The following is a 21,846-nucleotide window of genomic DNA, read 5'->3' as shown; positions in this document are numbered from 1 at the left end:
TGGAGTCCTAACCTCTGGGAACGGGTGATCGTCTAGGTCAGTGGCCTCTTGAGGAAATGCGGGCCCAGAGAGGAGAACGGTGTGCCTGAGGGCACATGTGGCTGTTGCCTGGCGTGGGCTCCGCACCCAGCCTTGCTGCCCGTCCGGCAGCCTCATCTCACTCATGTCTGGGAACTAGAGGGCCTGGCGGCCACGTTCCTGCCACCTGCTGGGCTGGACGGGAGGTCCCGGGCATGTTCACACAGAGCTTTGGAGCCCAGCGCCTGGGCCAGTGTTTGTGCTCCGCCTGGCGCCTTTCTCTCTGGCGCCCATCCTGGCTCAGGAGGGTGAAGGTAGGAGTAGATTGCCCCGTGACCGCAGGTGGTTACTGTTTGACAGGTGCTGGAGCAAATATCTCATATCTTTCTGAGATTAAAAAATAAGTGTGTGGCTCTTGCTCTCTAACGTGTTTACAGCCAACATTCGGTAAAGCAAAAGGCTGGGCACCATTTTACCATGGTCGGTCTGCTGTTTCCTGGTCAAGCCTGCATGGAGTTCACTGTTAAAGGACCAGGCCTGCTAGCTTTCCCCTCTCGGTCCTTACACGCAAGGAGTGGAGAGAAGTGGAAGCAGTGGAGGAACCTCAACCTGTATGGGCACCCCCCCCCCCTCCCCAACTCCTAGTGCCTGAGCGGGCGCCGCCAGCAGCCTGGTAACTGACCTGGCCCTGCTCCTATGGCAGTCACTCTTCCTCCATTCTCTCTCTTCTGCCCCCACCTCGTAAAACGGGGGGTTGCCGCCGCCGCCTGTGGCTCTGCATGGAAGGGGGGGGTGTCAGGGTGGTGGCAGAAAGGAAGAACATTTCCCGGATGCTCGGCACCCCTGGGTGTCTCTGGTTCTGGGTTCTAGGTGGGAGAGCTTGATGAGCTAGGGAGCACCCAGGATGCATACGGGCACTAAGCTCCTGGTGTGGACGAGGCACAGCGCCAGGCACTATGGGGCGTGTGGAACTGGGAAGAGACTTCCGCTCTCTCTAGGAGCCCCCGTGCTCAGAGCTTTACACAGGGCCAGATGGCCTTGGAGAGCACAGCCAGCTCCGGGGTTTTTATGACTCATAATTTTCTGCAATCGATATGGACCTTGTGTGTCTCAGGGAGAGTGACTATTTATTTAAAAAAAATGTTATTGACCCAGGGGCAGGTTTCTTATCTCTTAGCTGCCTGGCATCAGACAAGCAGGGATAGGCCAGCACCTGACGCTTTGGGACTTAAAGGATATTTCTTCCCCTGGCTGTTTTATCTCATCAGCAGATGGGGACAATAATACCTCATAGGGTTGTTGGAGGATTAGGAGCAATATAAAGTGATAGGCACACACTTTAATAATAGTACATGGTAGTTCTTGTTATTAATACTATTGCATTCAACTATTAAATCTGAGGTGAGCGTGTTGTGGGAAATTGAGAATGTGAAAAGGAATGCGATGGCATTTTCAGGGTGCAGGCTCTTACTGGGACATCGTGGGATAGCCTGGCAGGTGATAAATGCTCAGCAATGGTTTGAATGTTGAACTGAACCTGGGAAAGAGGCTTGTAGGAGCATGAGACATATTTATACTGAAAGCCAGCAGGACTCTGTCGTCAAGAACAAGAATGTGTTTTGAGCTGACCATGGATATTCTAGCACCTAACAGTGCCTGGCACTTGGTTGGCAGTCAGTGCTGTTTGGGGATGGTGGTGGTGACCAAACCAAGCTATTTTAGAAAAATGATCTGGAAATTATTTCAGGATATAACCCCTCTTCCAACCCAATGATGTGCCTTTTAAAAAATAGCCACTGTATTAGTTTCCAGTTGCTGCTGTAACAAATTACCATTAGCCTGGTGGTTTAAACCACCACAGGTTTATTATTTTACAGTTCTGTAGGTCAGAAGTCGGTCATGGGTCTCCACGGGCTAAAATCAAGGTGTCAGCGGTGCTCATTTTTTTCTGGAGGTAGCCTGCATCCCTTCCTCTAACCTCTGCTGCTCTCATGTCTTCATCTTTTTTTAAAGTATATTTTTATTGATTTCAGAGAGGAAGGGAGAAGGAGAGAGAGAGAAACATCAGTGATGAGAGAGAATCATTGATTGGGTGCCTCCTGCATGCCCCCCACTGGGGATTGAGCCTGCAAACCAGGCATGTGCCCTTGACTGGAATGGAACCTGGGACTTTTCCGTTCGCAGGCAGACGCTCTATCCACTGAGCCAAACCGGCCAGGGCTCTCATGTCTTCTCTGATTCTGGTCTTCCAGCCTCTCATACAGACCCTGTGATTACATTGGGCCCACGTGGATACTCTCCTCATTTCAAGATCTTTAACTTTATCCCATCGGGGCCATCCAGGGACTACAATTTCAGACCTGTGTGGGGGTCTGTGTGTGGACCAGGGCAGACAGGCCAGCTCATGTGGCTCCCCAGGAAGTCTCCATGCCCTGCTGCAGGGGGCCCTCTGTGGGCGTAGGGTGGAGGCAGCAGTGTCCGCCCGTGGGCCTGTGCCTCTCCCTCTGACCCTGGCCTCAGTTCCCCGTGCACACGCCTGGGGCTTGCCTCGCAGGGGCTCTTGTGAGGGACACAGTGAAAGTGCACCAATGAAGGATCGGTTAGATGGTGGATGGATTTACATCTACTCAGATTCAGCCTGTGGACCCACAGTGGCATTTGTCCGTTTAGGGTGAGGCAAGACTATGGCTGTGAGCCTCCTGAAATGGCAGAAGGAGGGAGTAGGGATGTAAAGGAAGTTGGCATCTGACACCCCTCACACTCCCCAGACCTGACCCCTTCATGAGTAGCATTTAGGGGCTGCCCTGAACTGGGTGATCCAGTAAAAGGTAGTCACCAGGGAGCCTGCTCCCCTTGTCAGGCTGCAGCCTGGGGGCCTCTGGGGTGGCGCAGCTCTGTGCCTGGTGAGGTGAGCCCAGCTCCGGGGGGCAGGAGCAGAGATGTAATTGGGGATTTCAGCCTTGACGGGCTGTTCTGATACAACTCTAGTGACCTTTCCAGATTTCCTGGTACAGTTCTGGTTATATTTTTCTGTTGTCCTACAATAGAGGTCAACAAACTCCCTATAAAGGGCCACATAGGAAATATTTAAGGCTGTGTGGATTTTTTAGGTCTCTCTTGCATCTATTCAACTCTGCTGTTATAGCTAAAAAGCAAACCAACAAAACCCCCCAAACAGCAATGGATAATACATGTGTAGATGAATGAGATGTAGACAGTACATGAGTGAACAAGCAGGTTTGTGTCCCGATAAATACTGATTTACAAAAACAGGCAGCAGGGCTGGGCTTGACTGAGGGTCATGGTTTGATGACCCTGACCTGGAAGAACCCTAGGCATATTACATGTCTCAACTTTGCTGCAAAAAAATGTGGTCACTGCACTTACTACATTATTCTAAGCTAGGACCCTATTTTTTTTTTGCGGGGGGGAGTACCCATTAATGGTTTCTGTCTTTTAACGCAGGGGCCAGCATTGGACCTGCTGCCTGCCTATGCCAAGTGGTTTTCTTACCAGTTTCTGAGAAGGGCAGTTGAGCCTCTTTCCCCGAAGTGGGATGGCCATGTTCCACCTTCCTGGCGGCCTCCAGGGGCAGTTGTCTTCTGATGAAGTTTGGTGGCTAAACAAGGGTGTGGAGAGCATTATTTATAGCTTTCTGATCTGCCGTCTGGCCCTCGCCCATTCCTCCTGGAACAGATACTTAGGGCCTGGACAGTTTCTTACAAATACACATTTGTGTGTTTGCTTGTGTTTTTTATTTTAATAACAAATATTTAAGAATATTTTATATATTTTCTATTATAAAAGTAGTACACCCTCTTTGTAGAATATTATAGAAAATATGAAGAAAGTAAAAAGGATCTATTATGACCACCACTCAGAGAAAACCACTGACTGCTTCTCACATGCTCTATCATCCACCTCCCTCCCTCCCTCCCTCCCTCTCTCCAAAAGGAAGGCTGATACTATTTTCTCATCTGCTTTTTCTTTTTCACACGAGAATATATAATAAACTTTCTTATTTGTCAGTGAACACCTTTCATAGTGTCATCTTAAATGGCTGCATAGCATTCTATCCTATGGAAATATCACTATTCACATCATCAATCTTACACAATGTTGTGACTTACATTCCTATAACTGAATTATACCTACTTTTTATTTTTTAAGGAAATGCAGTTTGACAGATTTTGTCAGGATTCTTGGGTAATTATTAGGCAGGTTGGCCTGGGAGGAGAAGGGGAACGAGGATTTTCTGTAGACGGGAAGGCTTGGGACATTCTGGAGGTGACTCGCGGCTGTGAGGAATGAATGACAGTTTCCCACTGTGGAGGCTTGACTCACGGCCTGGGCTAGGGCCAGCTGATGGGGAGGACAGAGGATATTCTTTCTCGCCTGGGTTCTTTCTCATGTCCCCAGTTGCCTTTGAAAATTGATAGCATATTAGGATATTTCTGAACTTGCTGACATTGACCCTGAGGCCAGACCTTACTAGATAGAAGCCTGGAGTTGGCTGAGATATTTGAGTGATGCCCGTTGTGGGATTGTCAAGGCCGAGGTGAAGAGCCCATCTGCAGAGACTTAGGGGCTGGTGCGGAAGGTGAAGTCTTTTCCTGAGCACGTGCATTCTTGAGTCCTTGGAGGACACTGTCAGCTGGTGTTTCCTTTTTTCTAGTAAAAGACAAATTTCAAGTGTGTAAAGGAACTTTCCAGTGCCCATGGAAGCTAGGAATTGAGAATGTTCATGCCCAAAGTAAAAAAGATTGTTTTTGTCCTGCTGTGGTTGGCAAACTGCAGCTCGCGAGCCACATGCGGCTCTTTGGCCCCTTGAGTGTGGCTCTTCCTTAGCCTTAGCAGTACCCTAATGAAGTTAATAACAATGTACCTACCTATATAGTTTAAGTTTTAAAAATTTGGCTCTCAAAAGAAATTTCAATCGTTGTACTGTTGATATTTGGCTCTGTTGACTAATGAGCTTGCCGACTACTGGTTTAGGGCAATGCTGGCATGAATAAATCACTCAGTGGATAGAGCGTTGGCCTGTGTAGGGTCCTGGGTTCGATTCCGGTCAAGGGCACATGCCCGGGGCTGCAAGCTCTATCCCCAATGGGGGGTGTGCAGGAGGCAGCCAATCAATGATTCTCTCTCATTATTGATGTTTCTATTCTTCCCTCTCCCTTCCTCTCTGAAATCCATACAAATATATTTATAGCCGAAACCGGTTTGGCTCTGTGGATAGAGCGTCGGCCTGCGGACTGAAAGGTCCCAGGTTCGATTCTGGTCAAGGGCATGTACCTTGGTTGCGGGCACATCCCCAGTGGGGAGTGTGCAGGAGGCAGCTGGTCGATGTTTCTCTCTCATCGATGTTTCTAACTCTCTATCTCTCTCCTTTCCTCTCTGTAAAAACTCAATAAAAAAAAATATATATATATATATAAAATATATTTATAAAAATAGATTGTTCTTGGCGGGGTTGGGGCAGAAGGCCACTTGGGAACCCCTACCTGAGGGCCTCCTGAAGATCTTTAAACAGTCCTTGCTGAGGAATGCTGGAAGGGACCGTCTTCAGAGCCCTTGGTGCCTGGCTCTGTGGGTCATTGTCTTTAAGCTCATTCATTTTTTTATGTCTGTTTTCAGTTTCTTGAAGGGAAATGGGAAAGGAAGGAGTAGGTGGACGGTTTGCCCTTAAGGGTAAAGCCAGCCTTCTGGGGAGGAGTTACCTGGGAGAAACTCTTAGGAAAGGGTCTCTGTAGATGTGCTGCCTGGCCCCCTGTGCTCCCTCCCCCCTCTTCCTCCAGAGCCTGGATCTCAAGGTAAGTTCCCAGGACCGTCCGCTGCAGCTGCACCTGGGACTTCATTAGCAATGCAGATTTTCAGGCCCTGCCCCAGACCTGTAGGACCAGAAACGGGTGTGGGAGTGGGGGTGAGGGTAGGGGAAGGAGTGGGGGCAGCAGCCTGTGCTTTAACCAGTCCTCTGGTGATTCTGATGCTCACTAAAGTGTGAGAACCTGCCTCAGACCAGGCTCCTATGAGGCCTTTAATTTCCTATGTAGATTAAGAGCTGCAAGCAGGCAGAGCCAGCCCCAGAATTGGCAAGGCTCTCTAAACCTGAGACCAGCTGAGCTCATTTAACAACATGTGTTACCTCCTGCTGCTCTGTGGCTAGCCTAGTACTAGGGTAGGTGCTGGAGATACAGAGTCGGAAAGACGGGTGTGGTCCCTGCCTTCTCTGCTGACAGCCCCCGTGGAGAAAGACAGTTACACAGGCAGACTGTGACCTGGTCCCTGCTGGGATGGAGTAAGAACGGTGCTGTGGGGCACGTGGGTGGGGTTTGGGAGTGGGATGTGTTGGGGAGGGCTTCCCAGAGAGGTGATGTTTGAGTTGAGACGCGGTGAGGGGGAAAGCCGGTGTGTTCCTGCGGGGAATCGGGTTGGCCCGCCTAGAGCACACTCAGTGGAGCACATGTGCAAGGCGAGGCGGGGAGGTGGGCTGGGCTCGTCACGGAGGCTATTCCAGCCTCTTCGGAAGCTGGGAGAGGTCCAGAAGCCTGGGTGGTTTGATAGTATTTTCCTCTTAAAGTGGGGAGTGGGGAGAAGGGGGCAGAGAGACCACTTAGGGGGATGCTGCAGTTGCCCAGGTGAGAACATTCAGGTAGAATAGGGGAGGGGAGGAGGGTTGGAGAGGAGTGGCTGGTGGCCTGCCTCATGGCTCAGGGTGGTGAGCCTTGGGAAGGGAGGGGTGGGGGTGGTGAGGTCAGTTTTGAATAGGCTGAGCTGGATGCCCATCGGACATTGTGGCGGCGTGCATGCCGCTGACGCCTGGACAGAGCCCTCACAGGAGACAGCTTTTCAGTGAGCTTCACAGACTCCCCAGACAACGGCTTTCTGTGCAGCTTGCTTTTGGGTTCTTCTGTCAGACACCCCAAGGGTATGGGAGCACTCAGGGTCGAAAAAGACCAGAGGAGGGTGTCCTGGCTTTAGAGGTACAAATGCCTTGGCTTTGCTTGGTTGGGAGCTGGTCTGCCATGCTACGCCTGTGGTCGCGGAGGGGGTTGAACTTGGCTTCGTACATTCACACCATTCCTGGCTTGCTGTCACCGGTAAGAAGAGACAAGTGACAGATGGTGAGTTCTGGCTGTGAAAGGGGGACTTGGGGTGTGTATGGAACCCTCCCCCCAAGTAAGCTTCCCCATGTGGGTGCTGAGTGGAAAAATAGACGATGCCTTCCCCTGCTTTATGCCTGTCGGGATTGCCTGTTATATTTACTTTGTAAAAGGAACACGACTCGTTTTTCTGCCGCTGCACGTTACCGTATCTGGCCAGGTCGGCAGCACTTCGTGAGTCAGTTCTCCAACATGAAGGAGACAGTAAGCCTCTGGGGAAGGTTGGAGAGAAAGTTCAGCAGGAAAACTTCCTCTGAGCCTGAGGACTCCCCTGCCAGGGGACTGCCTGTGCGTCTTCCTCAGTCCCCATCCCTGGCGAGTGGTGCGCTGCATGCATTCCAGTTGGTTCTCTCTCTAGGCAGCACCTTTGTTCACTTCCTCTGTAGCACTTCAGTCCGTTAGGACCAGAAACGGCCGGCCAGTCACCCAGAGTGCGCTCCGCCTGAAGGACGAAGAGAGAGGGACACGCTTAGTGCCAGCAGCAGGGGCGGAGCTGGGCCCTGTGTCCAGCTACCAGTGCGGTCTTCCCACTGGTCAGCCACCCGATCCTGGCACGAGAGCCTCAGCTGGCCCTGGCTGTCTCCCTGGTGTCTGAGCCCGTTACAGATGTGCCTCCTGCCTCCCCAGCTGTGAGCGCCCCGGGCCAAGGGCAGGTTCATGCGGACCTGCAGACTGGCCCAGAGCACCAGGAGGAGACGCAGGGAGCGAATGTGTTCAGTAATGACTAAAGGACTGTTCTGGTGCTGGTACCGTGTGGCAATTCCCAGTGTGAGTACCATCCTCCACCCCCACCGCTCTGTTTGTAGGCGCAGAGCCTGACACTCCAGGCCTCTGTTACTCCCAGGCCAGGCCCTGAAAACCGATGGAAAGATCAGCAGGATCCAGCAGGTGGGGTGAGGCTCTAGTACAGTGATGGGGAACCTGTGACACACGTGTCAGAGGTGACACACGAACTCATTTTTTTGGTTGATTTTTCTTTGTTAAAGGCATTTAAATATATAAAATAAATATCAAAAATATAAGTCTTTGGTTTATTATGGTTGCAAAGATCAAAAAATTTCTATCTGTGACACGGCACCAGAGTTAAGTTCGGGTTTTTCAAAATGCTGACACGCCGAGCTCCAAAGGTTCGCCATCACTGCTCTAGTACTTACAGATGAAATCGTGGGAGGGTAAGGTTTTTAATTTGTGTATTACATGTGTTTGGGAGCTTTCAGCTTTGTTTACGATCATGATGAAAGGCCCTGGTGCAGCTGGGTGCCTGGTTCTCGTGCATTCCTAGATGGGTTTCCACCCATATTCCGGGTAGCTGACTTCTGAGTCACGTTGGGATTCTGGCATGAGAAGTAGGACATGTGAGACCCAATCTTTGAAAAGCAGAAGGTGAGAAAAATGTCTGGAAAGATACTTTCTTCCGGCGATTGTTCCCCTTCCCTCCCCCTGCTTTTTTGAAGGTAGACACTGCTTTGAGCTGAGCACTGTGTGGGAGGTTTGGGTACAGCCCCGGCACATTAGATAAATAATTTTGTCAAAGGGGTTCAAACACAGGCTGTGGTTTTGAAATACACACTCACATGTGAATCTGCTCACATCTGCTCATGAATGATAGGCTGTTGATCAGCAACATCTGTTGATTTGAGAAAAGCAGGGTTGCGTTACGGGAGCTGGAGGTATAGTTCTGTGATGGTCTTTCCCCGGGTGGGTCGTCCTCCCAGAGGAGATGGTCTAGTTCAGTGATGGCGAACCGTTTGAGCTCGGCGTGTCAGCATTTTGAAAAACCCTAACTCAACTCTGGTGCCGTGTCACACATAGAAATTTTTTGATCTTTGCAACCATAGTCAAACAAAGATATATTTTTGGTATTTATTTTATATATTTAAATGCCATTTAACAAAGAAAAATCAACCAAAAAAATGAGTTCGCGTGTCACCTCTGACATGCGTGTCATAGGTTCGCCATCACTGCTCTAGTTATCTTCCTCCCAATGGTGCCCACTGTCTAAGGCAGCGGTTCTCAACCTGTGGGTCGCGACCCCTTTGGCGGTCGAACGACCCTTTCACAGGGGTCACCTAAGACCATCCTGCATATCAGGTATCTACATTATGATTCATAACAGTAGCAACATTACAGTTGTGAAGTAGCAACGAAAATAATGTTATGGTTGGGTCACAACATGAGGAACTGTATTTAAAGGGCCAGAAGGTTGAGAACCACTGGTCTAAGGTGAGATTCATGTCCTTCGGGAGTTCACTGTGAGAACACAACTGTTTCGGCAGGAGGAAATATATAACAGTACTTTTTAAATTTTTAAAATTGATTTTAAAGAGAGAAGAATGGGGAGAGAAGCGTCAATTTGTTGTTCTACTTACTCACGCATTCACTGATGTTTCTTGTCTGTGCCCTCACTGCAGACGGCACTGCGGCCTGGGTGTGTGGGGACAGCACTGTGACCAAGCGAGCTGCCCTGTCAAGGCTGTACGTTACTGTTTAATGTGCGCTTGTTTAGGTGACTTATTTATTTGCCACTTTGAAAGTAGGATATATGAACGAAAAAGTTAGGAAAATACAGTAAGGAAGGTACTGACAGAGACCATTACTACTCATATTTCCCAAATGCAGGGAAATGTAAACATTTTTGGTCAACTTACATTTCCCTTTGATGACTTTTTAAAAAAGTGTCGGTGTGAAGTAGGTGCAGTGCCAGCCTGTCACAGAGCTGTGCTCAGGGCTGACATGCTTAGAAACCAGTAGAGTGAGGACGGGGCTGGGGTCCCAGCCCAGCCCAGCCCAGCCCAGCGCAGGCCTAAACGGAAACGAGCTTTCAGATGGAGCTGCCCTCGGGCTGCGGCCATTCAGACTAGAGCGGGGAGAAGCCCACAACACTTAGCACTTCGCTCTAAGGAAACTGTGTGTGGTTTTGATAACTAGGATGAGACGTTCAGGAAGAATTAGTTTTCAGCCTGAAAAAGTCTGAATTAGGAGGTCTTGGAAGTTTTAGGGAAGATTTGACCTGAGTGAGAGGTGTTGGAATTGCTGGGGTTTGTGGCCAATGGGGGACGGCTGCCTTGCTCATCGGGATGGAGTCAGAGGTGAGCAGAGGGCAGGCCTGTGTCTGGGAGCCCAGGGGCAGTGGGATGTGGTGCCTGGTCCTGGGCCACCGGGAGGGTCCTTCGGATAAGGTGTGGCCAGGGGCCCCGCCTCCGCCATCGCATGTCCCTGATGTCTCCTCCCTCACTGGGGTCTGTGGACCTTGACAGTGTACCTGTGTGTGTTGGGGGTGGGCCAGGGGCTGCCGACTTGTTGAGAGGGGGCACCAGCTGCATTTGATCTCTGATTGCACGATCTCTTCCCCGTCCTGACATTGGAGAATGTCTTGGGGGGCTCATCCTTGTTTATTACAGTCATCAAGTGAGGGAGAGCCCAGAGGAGGCCTGGGGTGTGAAATGGCACCAGGTGTTGGGCTGGGCTTGCCCTCCTACCTCACTGCCGTCTCTTCAAGGGGATGGTCACCTTCTAAAAACCTCCTTGGTTTTAGCTAGGGTGTAGGCGGTCCATTTGTGTCTGAGCAGTGCCCTCAGGGTCAGAGGGCCAAGAGCTTGGGGCGGCAGTATGGAGTGGTGGGCAGACAGGGGCCAGGATCAGGCCACAGGCCACCCTCCAGAGCTGAATGGCCTCGGCTGTTAGTTAAGCTCTGGCTTTGGTTTTCTCCTTTAGAATTGGGGGCAGTAATCTCCATGTCCTCCAGTTGTTTATAAAGGTTAAAAGGAGATGAGAGTGAAGCACCCAGCCCGTGCCCTGTGCAGGTGGAGGTGTTCCTCTCCTGGGGCAGGTTATGGTGGGCCAGCTCAGCTCCCCAAGGCTCCTGTGCACCGGGGGTTTCTCTGGCTGTCGCTACAAATAAAAGCAGCCGGGCCCTGCGGAGGGGCAGCGCCGATCCCGCAGGAACCCTGGGCTGACCGGGCCTGGGCCCCCTGCCGTCTTCAGAAGCCCTGGAGCTCGGGGCGGTCCTGGTGTGCTCTTACCGGACCGCCAGCCGTGCTTCTGCTCACTCGTGGGACGAGAAGAGGGACCACGGGTGCCTGTGACCTCCCCTCCCTCCTGTGGCCCACGCCCTGCGTCCAGGTGTAACCTTCCTCCTCAGCCTCCACGTGTTTGTTCATGCAGGTCCCCTGCCTGTCTGCCTGCCTCCCACGCCCTCTCCTCTGGCTTCTGTCTGATCTCTGAGCCTCTTAGCAGGTCTCAGCTCTGCCCTGCCCTGTCCAGAGTGGACCTTCTCCGGGTGTCCTGCTGTTCCTTTCCTTTTTGTGGTTTTTCTTCAGCCCCCGTTTGTTAACAGGGCCTATCTAACCCCTCCCAGCACAAGCCCCCTAGCAGACCTTAAGAATACTTGGGTGATTGACAGCACTCCGCACCCTGTGAGGTACCACTGTGTACAGTGACTTTCAGCCTCTTTGGCCCTGACCTACGTTAAGAAACACATTTTAGACGGACTCGGTAGAGAAAAAAGAGACCGAGGAGCTCACATGTGCACACGAGGGAAACAAGTTTCATAAGACAGTCAGTCCTTCCCATAGGACCTCTGACTTTCTCTTCTGTTCAGGTCATGTCGTTGCATTTTAATGCTGGCTAGGATTTTCCAGATGGATTGCACCTTGGTCTGGACTGTGGTTTGAAAACACTGGCTTGCTCAGTAGTTGAGTCTGAGAAGGAGGGTGGGCGCTGGCTGCCCTGTGGTCTGTGGGTGTCTGTCAGAGGCCTCACCGGGCAGAGCGAGTGCAGCTGGGCAGGGGCAGGGGCAGGGGCAGGCAGCCCTGTTTGGGAACTGCTTTGGGCACAGGTGCCCCCTCCCCAGCCTACAGTTTGGTCCAGAGGAAAGAGCCTTGGACTAACTAAGTCAGCATACCCGGTTCAAGTTCTGGTTCTGCCACTTGGTGGCGGGAGACTTCAGGCAAGTCACTTACCTCTCGGTCTCCTAGGGTGCTTCAGAGGGTGCACAGCCGGCCCCTGCGGCCTTGCATGCTGCTCAGGGCTGCAGTGCAGGGAATGGCCCAGAGCAGACCTTGAGCCCTGGGCCCTTCCTCTCTTTGCTCTGTCAGCCCGGATCAAAAGGGAGGTCAGTGCAAACCAGTTACCTTCTGCCCAGGATCACGGGGAGTTGATCAGTGTGAGTGTGACCCTGTATGAGGTGTGTGTCCCCCTGCCTGACTTGGCCTGCTCTCTTCCAGCCCTGAAGGATGGCTTCCATTATGGGGGATGCGATCATGGTGCTCAAAGGCCTTGCCAAGCTGACGGAGGCAGCCGTGGAAACCCACCTGCAGCACTTTGGCCTTGGTGCGGAGTTCATCATGGCAGCCCGGGCCCTGCAGTCCACAGCTGCAGAGCAGTTCAGCATGTTCCTGGGGACGGTGCAGGTAAGGAGGCGGGGCAGGAGGGGTGCCAGTGGGAGGGAAGCTGGACTGGAGCCCTTGGTGAGACTAGGGCACAGCTAGGGTGGCTGGTCTCCATGTGGCCAGGGCCAGAGAGCCCACTGGTTAGTGTAGCCCACTGCCCTTCCGGGTGGGATAGGGCCCCTGTGAGAGGCTGCTGGGTGACTCACGTCTTAGAGAAGCTTCACAGCTGAGAGCAGCCCCAGGAGCAAGCGGCCCAGCCCACGCATTCGACTAGGAGTTCCCTGGCTGATCAGGCACGGGTGCGAGCTCAGGTAGACCAAGCCCCGTCCTCGGGGAGCGCAGTGACCGGCCCCGTTCCCTCTGCCCGGTCTGTGTTCAGTTTCTGGCCTGTGTTGAGGTATTGAAGAGAAGCCTTTTTAAGTTTGGGAATTTAAAAAATCACAGGAAAAAGTAACACGTGCCTGTGTTCTGTGGAGGCAGCTGGAAGGAACCCGGCATGTGGCCGTCACTGAGCGGTTTCTAAAGAGGCAGAACCCTTCTCCCTGTGTTAACGAGTGTTTTCTGTTGGGCTGATTTCTGTAAAGAAGTGATGGAAGCCACCCGCTGTCCGAGCTTCACTGGGCAGAGCAAGAGCCGCTGGGCAGGGGCGGCCAGGCTGCGAAGCGTGTTCCATTGGCTGTCGCCTCCGCATGGAGCTGCCACAGGAGGCTGGGTCCGTAGGGCTTCCTCAGGCTTTTCCCACTTGCCCGCTGCAGTTTTCTGTGGGTCTCTGGGTCCTGATGTGGTGCTTTCCTGGGTGAAAGCTGAGGACCGCTCCACCTCTCGTCTTCCTCTCGTCTTCCCTGCCGTCTTTTGTGCCGCAGACCAGAGAGCCTCTGCTTACCAGCACGGGGAAGGTTCCAGGTAGAAGTGCGGGCAGGACAGGCGATCATAACGGCTGATGGAGAGAGGGCTGTCCACCGAGGGGTCCCAGTGACTGTTTCTGAAAGTCCCGGGGGAGGGGAAGCGGTGTGCGCCCATGTGCGTGGCACACCTGCTCCCTCCTTCCGTCCCCCTGTGGTCACTGACTTGTGGACCAAGGACACTCGGGCTCCTCCAGGCTGAGGCCGTCACAGCGTGCAGGCCTCTGGTCAGCCTTAGGTCCCGGACCCCCCTCTGCTGCCCTCGAAGGCTCCGTGGCTGTTTCTCACCCACACAAATGCCTTCAGCTTCACAAGCCTCACACTTGTGACCTCACCGGAGCCTCCCTGCTGTCCTGGAAGGGCAGGCCTAGATTGTACCCCTTTCTCAGGTGGGCAAACGGAGACTGAGAAGCTGGATGCGAGGCCCGTGGTTTTAGGTGCCAGGATCAGGCCCGTATGCCTCCCTGCCCTGCCCTCCTCCGTGCGGCTGGGTGCCGTTCCTAGTGAGGAGCAGCGCCTTCCTGTGGGGTGTGTTGCCGGTGGAACACTCAGGAGGTGCAGTCGTCCAGCTCACTGGCCTCCCAGGCGTGCGGCAGCGTGGGAGACGTGGACAGGCCTCCCCGGGAGGGGAGGGGCCTCCTGCCCAGGCTCCCACCCACTCCCCCGTCTGCTCAGGCAGGGCCATCCCCCAGGACAGTCACTTGGAGGGAGGAGGGAGGGCCATTCCCCACCGTGAGGTAGACACTAGCGGGGCGCTGGCCTCCGTGTGCTCCCATTTTCTCCCTCAGCTCGTAGGTCCTGTGCCTCCCTTCTCTCTGAGGGGATGGAGGCCAGATACTCCAGAAACCTCGCCCTCCAGCCCCTCCAGGGGCTTGTTCACGTCTTCATGCAGCAGACACCAGGTCTGGTCCCATCGAGACACGGGGGCCCTTCACTGCCCAGAGGCCCAGAGCCACTTAAACCGGTCATGGTCATGCAGGGCCAGGCGGCCACACGGGAGTCAGGGCAGCAGGGGTTCTGCTGTGGCTCTCGGACCTGCCTCAGGCCCTCACCCAGGGCTGCCTGGCCATCTTGAGAGGCACCCAGAGAACCCAACACAATTGATTTCCGCTCTGCGGATGGCCGGCTGGTGGGCCTTTACCGGGTCACCTCGGCTCCCTCAGCCTGTTCCCATTTGGGCATGAGAGTCACAGCCACATCTCCCGCCCCTGGAGGCCGTAGCCTGTAGAGCCGCGGGGGGCAGGCTGAGGACCTGCTCCGTGTCGGCAGAGCCGTGGGCAGCACTGTGCACTGAGTCCATTTCGGTGGAACGGAACCCGGCTCCTGACCTCCCTTCAGGAGTCAGTGCTGTTCCAGTTATAGCCTCCTCGGCACCGTTCCCCTGGCCTGTCTGTGCCTTGTCTGTGGCCCCCACAAAACTGACTGTGGGGAGTCCTATTTTCAGATGAGGAAGTGGCAGAGAACTCACACAGGTCACTCTGAGTTCTAAAGCAGAAGGAATCTGGGCCTGAAGATCAGGTCTTTTCAGTTGTTACAAGGAAAATACGTGCCCCCAACTCCCAAGGACAGCCAGGCCAGACCTGGTTATGCCAAGTCGTCTAGTGAGAGAACCTCTTAAAGGCAGGCCATGGCCGGTGAGGGGAGCCGTGTCTGGCGAGGCGCTGGCCTGGAGTGGTGGGGAGTCCCCGTCTGTACACTGCCCTTGCCCTCGCTGGTCTGTGTTATGCTTTGACGTCTCAAAGGTCTCCTGTCTCTTTCCCTGGTCACCCACCCCAGAGCCCTGGAGGCCTGTCCTTAGCCCTGATTAATAGAGGAGGAACTTGCTGGGAGGGTGGTAACGGGCCTGGTCCTGGCTGGACACCCAGCAGGTTCTCAGTGACCACACAGCGAGCCCTGGCAGCAGCAGGACTGGGATCGGGTCTCACCTCCAGAACTGACACAGGCCTTGGGAGTAAGGCGGTGTCGCCCTCTTCAGGACAGAGGGCGGGGCAGCGGGGATGTGCTGTCCTGTGCAGAGAGGGATGGGCACAGGAGGGAGGGCTACCGCTGGCTCCTCTCACGCTGGCTTTTGTTTCCTGCAGGAGCAGGACAAGCATGAAGAATCTTACATGTCGGAGAGCTTTGACGACCCAGAATCAGAGTTCCACTTCTCAGGGCCAAGGGCCGAGGGCGCCTCTGCAGACTTCTCTGCAGCCTCCTCCCAGGACCAGCCGTCGTCTCCACCCCAGGGTCACTCCAGCAACAAGGGCCCAGCTCCTGCCTACGCGGACAGTGGACCCTTTAGGGAAGCCGGGCTCCCAGGGCAGACTGCCTCTCCTCTGGGCAGGGGGGACGGGAGGCTTTTTGTAGATAGCAGAGCCCCCTTCTGTCCCACTGGCCTGCAGCGAAGGTTCTTCCACCAGGACCAGTCCCCTGTGGGGGGCCTTACAGCCGAGGACATTGAGAAGGCCCGGCAGGCCAAGGCGCGCCCCGAGAGCAAGCCTCACAAGCAGATGGTGCGTCTGGGAGGCCCCTGGAGTGGGCCCTGTGGTGGTTCCCCGGTGGTGCTGGTGTCAGGCCCCTGCGGGGATGCTGTGGTCTGGAGGCTTTGGGAACATGGAGGCCTCTTGGTGGTGGAGGTGCTGCCCGGCAGAACTGCTGTCTTCGGTGGTGGAGAGGGGATGGGGGGCAGCATGAGCCCCTGAAGGCTGGCCCTGTTCCCATTCTCTGTTCCCTGAGGGCGCTCTCTGTTGTCCCTCCAGCTCAGTGAGCGGGCTCGGGAGCGGAAGGTGCCAGTTACCAGGATTGGGCGGCTGGCCAACTTTGGAGGTAAGGTGGCTGTGTGTCTGTGCCCTCACCTGCCCTGGCATGCCAGTCCTGGCTGAGTGGGGCTGGCCTACCCTGGCCCCAGCATGGAGGTGGCAGAGGGCGGGCCCACAGGTATCCTGGGGCAGTAGTACGGGCTCCTGGATGTTCCCAGGGTGGATGATTCAGTTACTGGAATCCACGGTGCCTAAGCTCACCCTAGGGGTTGTGTGGCTGATGCCACATGGTGAGCCGCAGCTTGGCTTCTCAGGCCAAGTTGGGGTTCAGTGTCTGCAGCTTCAGCTTCTCCTACTACCTCGGCCTCCCCGCCGTTCAGCCCTGTGGAGGCCTCTGCAGGAAGGAGGCCGGGTAGTGAGGGAGCTCCTCGCTGGGCCCGTGTGGCTGACTAGACAGAGTGGTGTTTGTTCCGGGAACCAGCCGTTTGGAGACCCATTTGCCGGATCCCCATAGGCTAGTGGGGCGTCAGTAATGATAATGAGGTGCCAAGGCCCTGAGCTGCTGGCATTCCAAGTCCATTCTAAGATGCCGTAGAGCTGTGGGCTTTATTTGTCCTTTTCTTTGGGGGTTTGAGTAGCCATTGTGCCCAGCACACCTGTGCTCTTTGTCAGCATTGAAGGATCTTTTTTTTTTTTAAAATATATTTTATTGATTTTTTACAGAGAGGAAGGGAGAGAGATAGAGAGTTAGAAACATCGATGAGAGAGAAACATCGATCAGCCGCCTCCTGCACATCTCCCACTGGGGATGTGCCCGCAACCAAGGTACATGCCCTTGACCAGAATCGAACCTGGGACCCTTCAGTCAGCAGGCCGACGCTCTATCCACTGAGCCAAACCGGTTTTGGCATTGAAGGATCATTTTATAGTGAAGGCTTACAGCAGTTGTATCTGCCTTTCTGACATTGTCTTGTCACATCTGTTGCTGAATTACCGACTAAGACGTTCCTATTGAAAACACCATCTCCTTTGTAATGGTATACTTTCAGACAGTGACTGGGAGCACATTCCTCTAAAGCTTGGCTGTCCTCAGAAGGCTCTCCAGAAAGTTAATGAACTCAGTTTGCATATGAGCCTTGGGCAAGTGGCTATTTGCAAGGCTGTGTCTAACAGAGGCCTGTGGTTCATGCTGCCAGTGCTGAGTGGCCATGAATGGTCACGATTGGGTGGCTACCTGCTTGTTCCTTTGCTTGGGCTGGATTATACATCTCCCCTCCCATGTATATACATACTGTTCTCTGTTGTCTCTTCTCTTTTGGAAGCCACATTCTACTCGTTGTTAGGATTGGCTCTGTGCTCCGGGAGCTGGACCCAGGAGTGAGTCCTAATATTGATGGCTGGCTATCTTAAAAAAAAAATCCTATATAATAAAAGCCTAATATGCTAAGTGTCCGGTCGGCCATTTAGTCAATCAAAATGTAATATGCTAATAATATGCTAAGGCTGCTCAGCTGCTTGCTATGATGTGCACTGACCACCAGGGGGTAGGTGCTCAGGTAGGTTAGCTTGCTCTGGGGTCTGGTCAATCGGGACTGAGCAAGATGGGCGGACATGCCCTGGAGCCCTTCCGTGGTCTCTCCCCAGCTGACCAACCTCCCGTGTCCCTCCCCAGCCCCGATCGTGCACCGGTGGGGTCCCTTGGCCTCACTTGCACCCTCTCACAATCCAGGACCCCTCAGGGATGTTGGAGAGCCGGTTTCGGCCTGATCCTGCAGGCCAGGCCGAGGGACGCCACTGTGCACGAATTTGTGCACGGGGCTTCTAATGTATATGTATATGTGTGTATATATGTGTGTGTGTATATATATATTTTTTTAATTTCTGGGAGGTGTCTGGGCACCAACCCTAAAGGGGTGACTGTCTTCTTAATGTGCAGAGCAGACTGCGTTAATCAGATAGAATTTTCTTAACCGTAAGGTCTTCTTGTACAGGGCTAACTTAAAATTGGACATCTGTTGCTACAGTCTAGTGTAAAGTGTCGTCTACTTTTGTTGCCTTGTTTTTCTTGAGTTAGCATTTCAGACAGTTCCTCACAGTGACACCAAACTCAGGTCTGGCTGCCTGCCACTTTGAAAGCCAGTACTCAAGAGACAGGGGCTGATGTAAGGAAAGATGGTCTATTCAAGTGCCAGCAGCCTCAGAAGATGGTGACTCCCGTCCCAAAGACCATCTTAACATCTCAGTGTAGGCTTGGGTTTTTATTAGGAGGGAGAGGAGGAAAAGAAAGAAATCAGGGGCATTCAGAGTTCTCTTCATGTAAGTCAGCACAGTCCAGTCTAATGATTATCTTAAAACTGGTTGAGCAGAAGTCAGGTATGTATGTATGTATTTAGTTATTTAGTTATTTATTTGAGGCCCAATGCATGAATCCATGCATGGGTGGGGTCCCTCGGGGTGGCCTGTGGGGATTGGGCCCTAGCTTGTGCCCCCAGCCTTGCAGCCCTGCAGCCCCGCCTGGAACCCCACCGTGGCCTGGCGCTGCCCCCTCACCTGCTCTACCATTCCACCGCGGTCCCACTGTTATTGGGGCCCATTGAAGCTGGCAGCGCCTTTGCTGCTGTCCATTGCCAGCGCCATGTCGCCAACATCCGCCATGTTTTATGCTGCCCCCTGGTGGTCAGCGCATGTCATAGCGAGCAGTCAAACTCCTGGTCCAACGACTGCCCAAGGGGACAATTTGCACATTAGGCTTTTATTATATAGGATTTATTTATTTATTCTTAATCTTCATTCGAGGATATTTTTCCATTGATTTTAGGGAGAGTGGAAGTGAGAGGGAAAGACAGAGAGAAATATTGATGTGAGAGAACTACATCGCTTGGTTGCCTCCTGTGCGAGCCCTGATCAGGGCCTGGGCCAGGGAGGAGCCTGCAACCGAGGTACGTGCCCTTGACTGGAATTGAGCCCGGGACCCTTTGGTCTGCAAGCCGACGCTCTACCTACTGAGCCAAACTGGTCAGGGCAAGGTCCCGTTTTTATGGTTGAGAGTCAGCAAGTGTCCTGGAGCCAGAATGTCTGGTTGCTGGAGCTGCTTTCTGAACTCTGACACAAATATGCTGCTTAGCCATGGGCTACATATCAGTTAACAATTCCTCTTCTGTAAAAACACTTTTAATATTGAACAGTATTAACAGAAGAGAAGGGTGGGTTACACAGAACATAAGGTCCTGGGGTGCCTCTACCAGAAGGAGTTTGAGAATCACTGCTTTGGTGGCCTCCAGTGGTCCCTGCTCCCCAGAAGACTTGGCATAGTTCGTTCCCTGCTTTGCACAGTGGCTATTAGTTGGGTAACATTACTTTCTTTTTAAATTCATTTCAGAGAGAGAGAGAGAGAGAAAGAGAGAGATCGATTAGTTGTTTCCACTAAAAGGATTAGAAGAAATATTTTAATATCGCTATTCGCCCTTTCTCTATAATAGGAGTGTCAACCAAATTCACGATTGACAATGACAGATAGAAACACACACGTGCAATTGGCGCCAACGAGAGCTTTATGTATTGCACATGTGTGAGTCAACTTAGCCTTTTATATATATAGATACACTTGCTTAATTAGACCTGCCTTCTGATGTAGCTAAACTTTTTCCAGCCCAGTGAAGCACCCCAGCTTCTCTTTCAGGTAATTGTCAGCAACACAGCAGTAAATATCAGCATGAAGCAGATTATTATTGTAGATCACACAGGGAGAACAAAGGGTAAAATATTGAACTGCAGCAGTGTTTGACTATATTCTGTGCAGTGAGAAAACCTGAAGTCATTTTCAAGGTCCACCATTTCTTCTTTTCAGTCGGGTCAAGTTTCTAAGCTTTCTAAATCTCCGTTTTCTGGCCAATGAAAAGAAAATAGGATTCCACCAAGTCTCCTATCTACCTGCTCCAGGACTTCTGTGAGGATCAAATGAGATGAGGCATGGGAACATGCTTCACAGACATGTGGTTACAGTGTAAAATGTTTCCACCTGGCTATAAAGCAAGCCGTGTTCCTGGGCTGAAGAACGTGCAAGGAGGCTAGTCGCTAGGGAGAGGAATCGGTGTGTTGCTATGTGACGTCATTACCCAGACAGACACTTAGCATATTAGCCTTTTATATATATAGGTTGGTTGATTTTTTGTGCCCTGAGATCCAACCCACAACTTTGGTGTATCAGGATGACGCTCCCTCTAACTGAACTATTCAGCCAGGGCTTTTTATTAATAAACTAGAGGCACTGGGCGGGGGGGGGGGGTCCCCCGGGGTCCCCCTCAGCTCAGCCTGAGCCCTCTTGCAGTCTGGGAGCCCTCAGGGGATGTCTGACTGATAGCTTAGGCCCGCTCCCTGCAGGGATAGACCTCGTTCCCCTGAGGGATGTTGCAGTGGGAGTGCTGGGTGGCCGCGCTCACCCGATGGTGCCCTCATTGGCTTTCACCCACACAGGTGGGCAGTGGCAGTGCCTGCGCTTTGGGAACCTGAGCGTTGGTGGTGTATGTCTTGGAGAGGGCCACGTGCGGGAACTTGTCCGTCTCCAGCCTGGTCTCCTCCCCAGGGTTGTGGTGCAGCTGGCCCTTGAGGATGTGGGTGGTCATCACCATGGCGACGCCCATCCCATCTGCCAGGAACAGGATGGTATTCTTAGCCATGTTGGTGTTAAGGTTCTGAAGGCTCGGCGTTTTTCAGGGTCTGCTGAGCTTGGTCTCTCCAGTACTTGGGGTCTTTCTCTTTCTCTGTTACTGAGGAGGTGGTAAGGCAGGTGCCAATGGCCGGCACCAAGAATGGTGAATCATGATGTGCTCCAAGCCTTGCTCTCTCTCTCAAGCCCAGTTGCAAACCACGTGGGTGGGAGGCGAGGGCTGGCAGTGGTTGGCCGTTAGCTGACGTTCTGATCTGGTGCAGAGCCCTGGGGTAGGGTCTGTCCTGGCACAAGTGACGCGCGGCGAGTACGCTGGGGCCCAAGGGCATGCAGTGGGTGTACGATGCCAGCACCTTCATAGCTTATAAAGGTGGTCATGGGGGGGACGGGGCGGCCATAGTGGGGAGGGGGACAGTGCTGCCTGGGCAGCCCTCCCCGGCTGGCCCTGGCCCTCCCGCCCCCATCCCGCCCTGCTTATGGATCTTTTAAAAGGATATTTTAGCCATGATTCCAAGATAAAAGGAAAGTCAGTTGAGTCACTGAGTTTGTGATAGATTCAGCCCCACCATCTCTGTGTCTAGACGCTGATGGCGACCCCTGGGCCTGCAGAGTCAGCCTGCAGTGGGGCGGGGGGGCAGGGGGCAGGGCGGGAGGGGAGAGTGTTGGTGCCTCCAGCAGCAGCGCTGTGTGCTCTGACCTGGCACACTGCCCTCTGTTGCCTTGTCTAAGGTCAGGCTTCCCCACACAATATTGATGGGGCACTTGCTGTTCCTGGTGGCTGGAGACCAGGTCCTGGGCTGACAGGGCGGTGTCCAGGGCCGGACTCACTCTGGCCCCTCGTGGGCTGGCACTTAGTGACACCAGTTTCCTTGCCTGATTCCCGAGGGCACGTGCTGTGCAGCCTTTCCCCCAGCCCCGAGCTCCTCCCGGCTCGGCTCGCTGGGCAGCCAGGAGGGCTGCTGTGGG

General features: G+C 53.4%; 1 protein-coding gene and 1 long non-coding RNA gene across 2 annotated transcripts in view; both read left to right on the top strand.

The window, feature by feature from the left end:
* The window catches only part of COQ8A (coenzyme Q8A), a 41,110-nt gene that overhangs the window by 5,976 nt on the left and 13,288 nt on the right, over positions 1 to 21,846 (top strand). Inside the window, exons 2-4 of the mRNA XM_059677612.1 lie at positions 12,407 to 12,592; positions 15,555 to 15,968; positions 16,215 to 16,281. Coding sequence (XP_059533595.1) covers positions 12,416 to 12,592; positions 15,555 to 15,968; positions 16,215 to 16,281 — 658 coding nt within the window. The 5' untranslated portion in view covers positions 12,407 to 12,415. The remainder of the gene's footprint in view (positions 1 to 12,406; positions 12,593 to 15,554; positions 15,969 to 16,214; positions 16,282 to 21,846) is intronic.
* Positions 16,288 to 20,117, top strand: LOC132222544 (uncharacterized). Its single transcript, XR_009450254.1, has 2 exons — positions 16,288 to 16,872; positions 17,108 to 20,117. It is a non-coding gene; the product is annotated as an uncharacterized LOC132222544 (long non-coding RNA).

This window comes from Myotis daubentonii, chromosome 20 (assembly GCF_963259705.1).
Source record: "Myotis daubentonii chromosome 20, mMyoDau2.1, whole genome shotgun sequence".
Lineage (NCBI taxonomy): Eukaryota > Metazoa > Chordata > Mammalia > Chiroptera > Vespertilionidae > Myotis > Myotis daubentonii.
The sequence above is the reverse complement of the archived record's forward strand: the minus strand, read 5'-3'. Positions and strand labels throughout refer to the sequence as shown.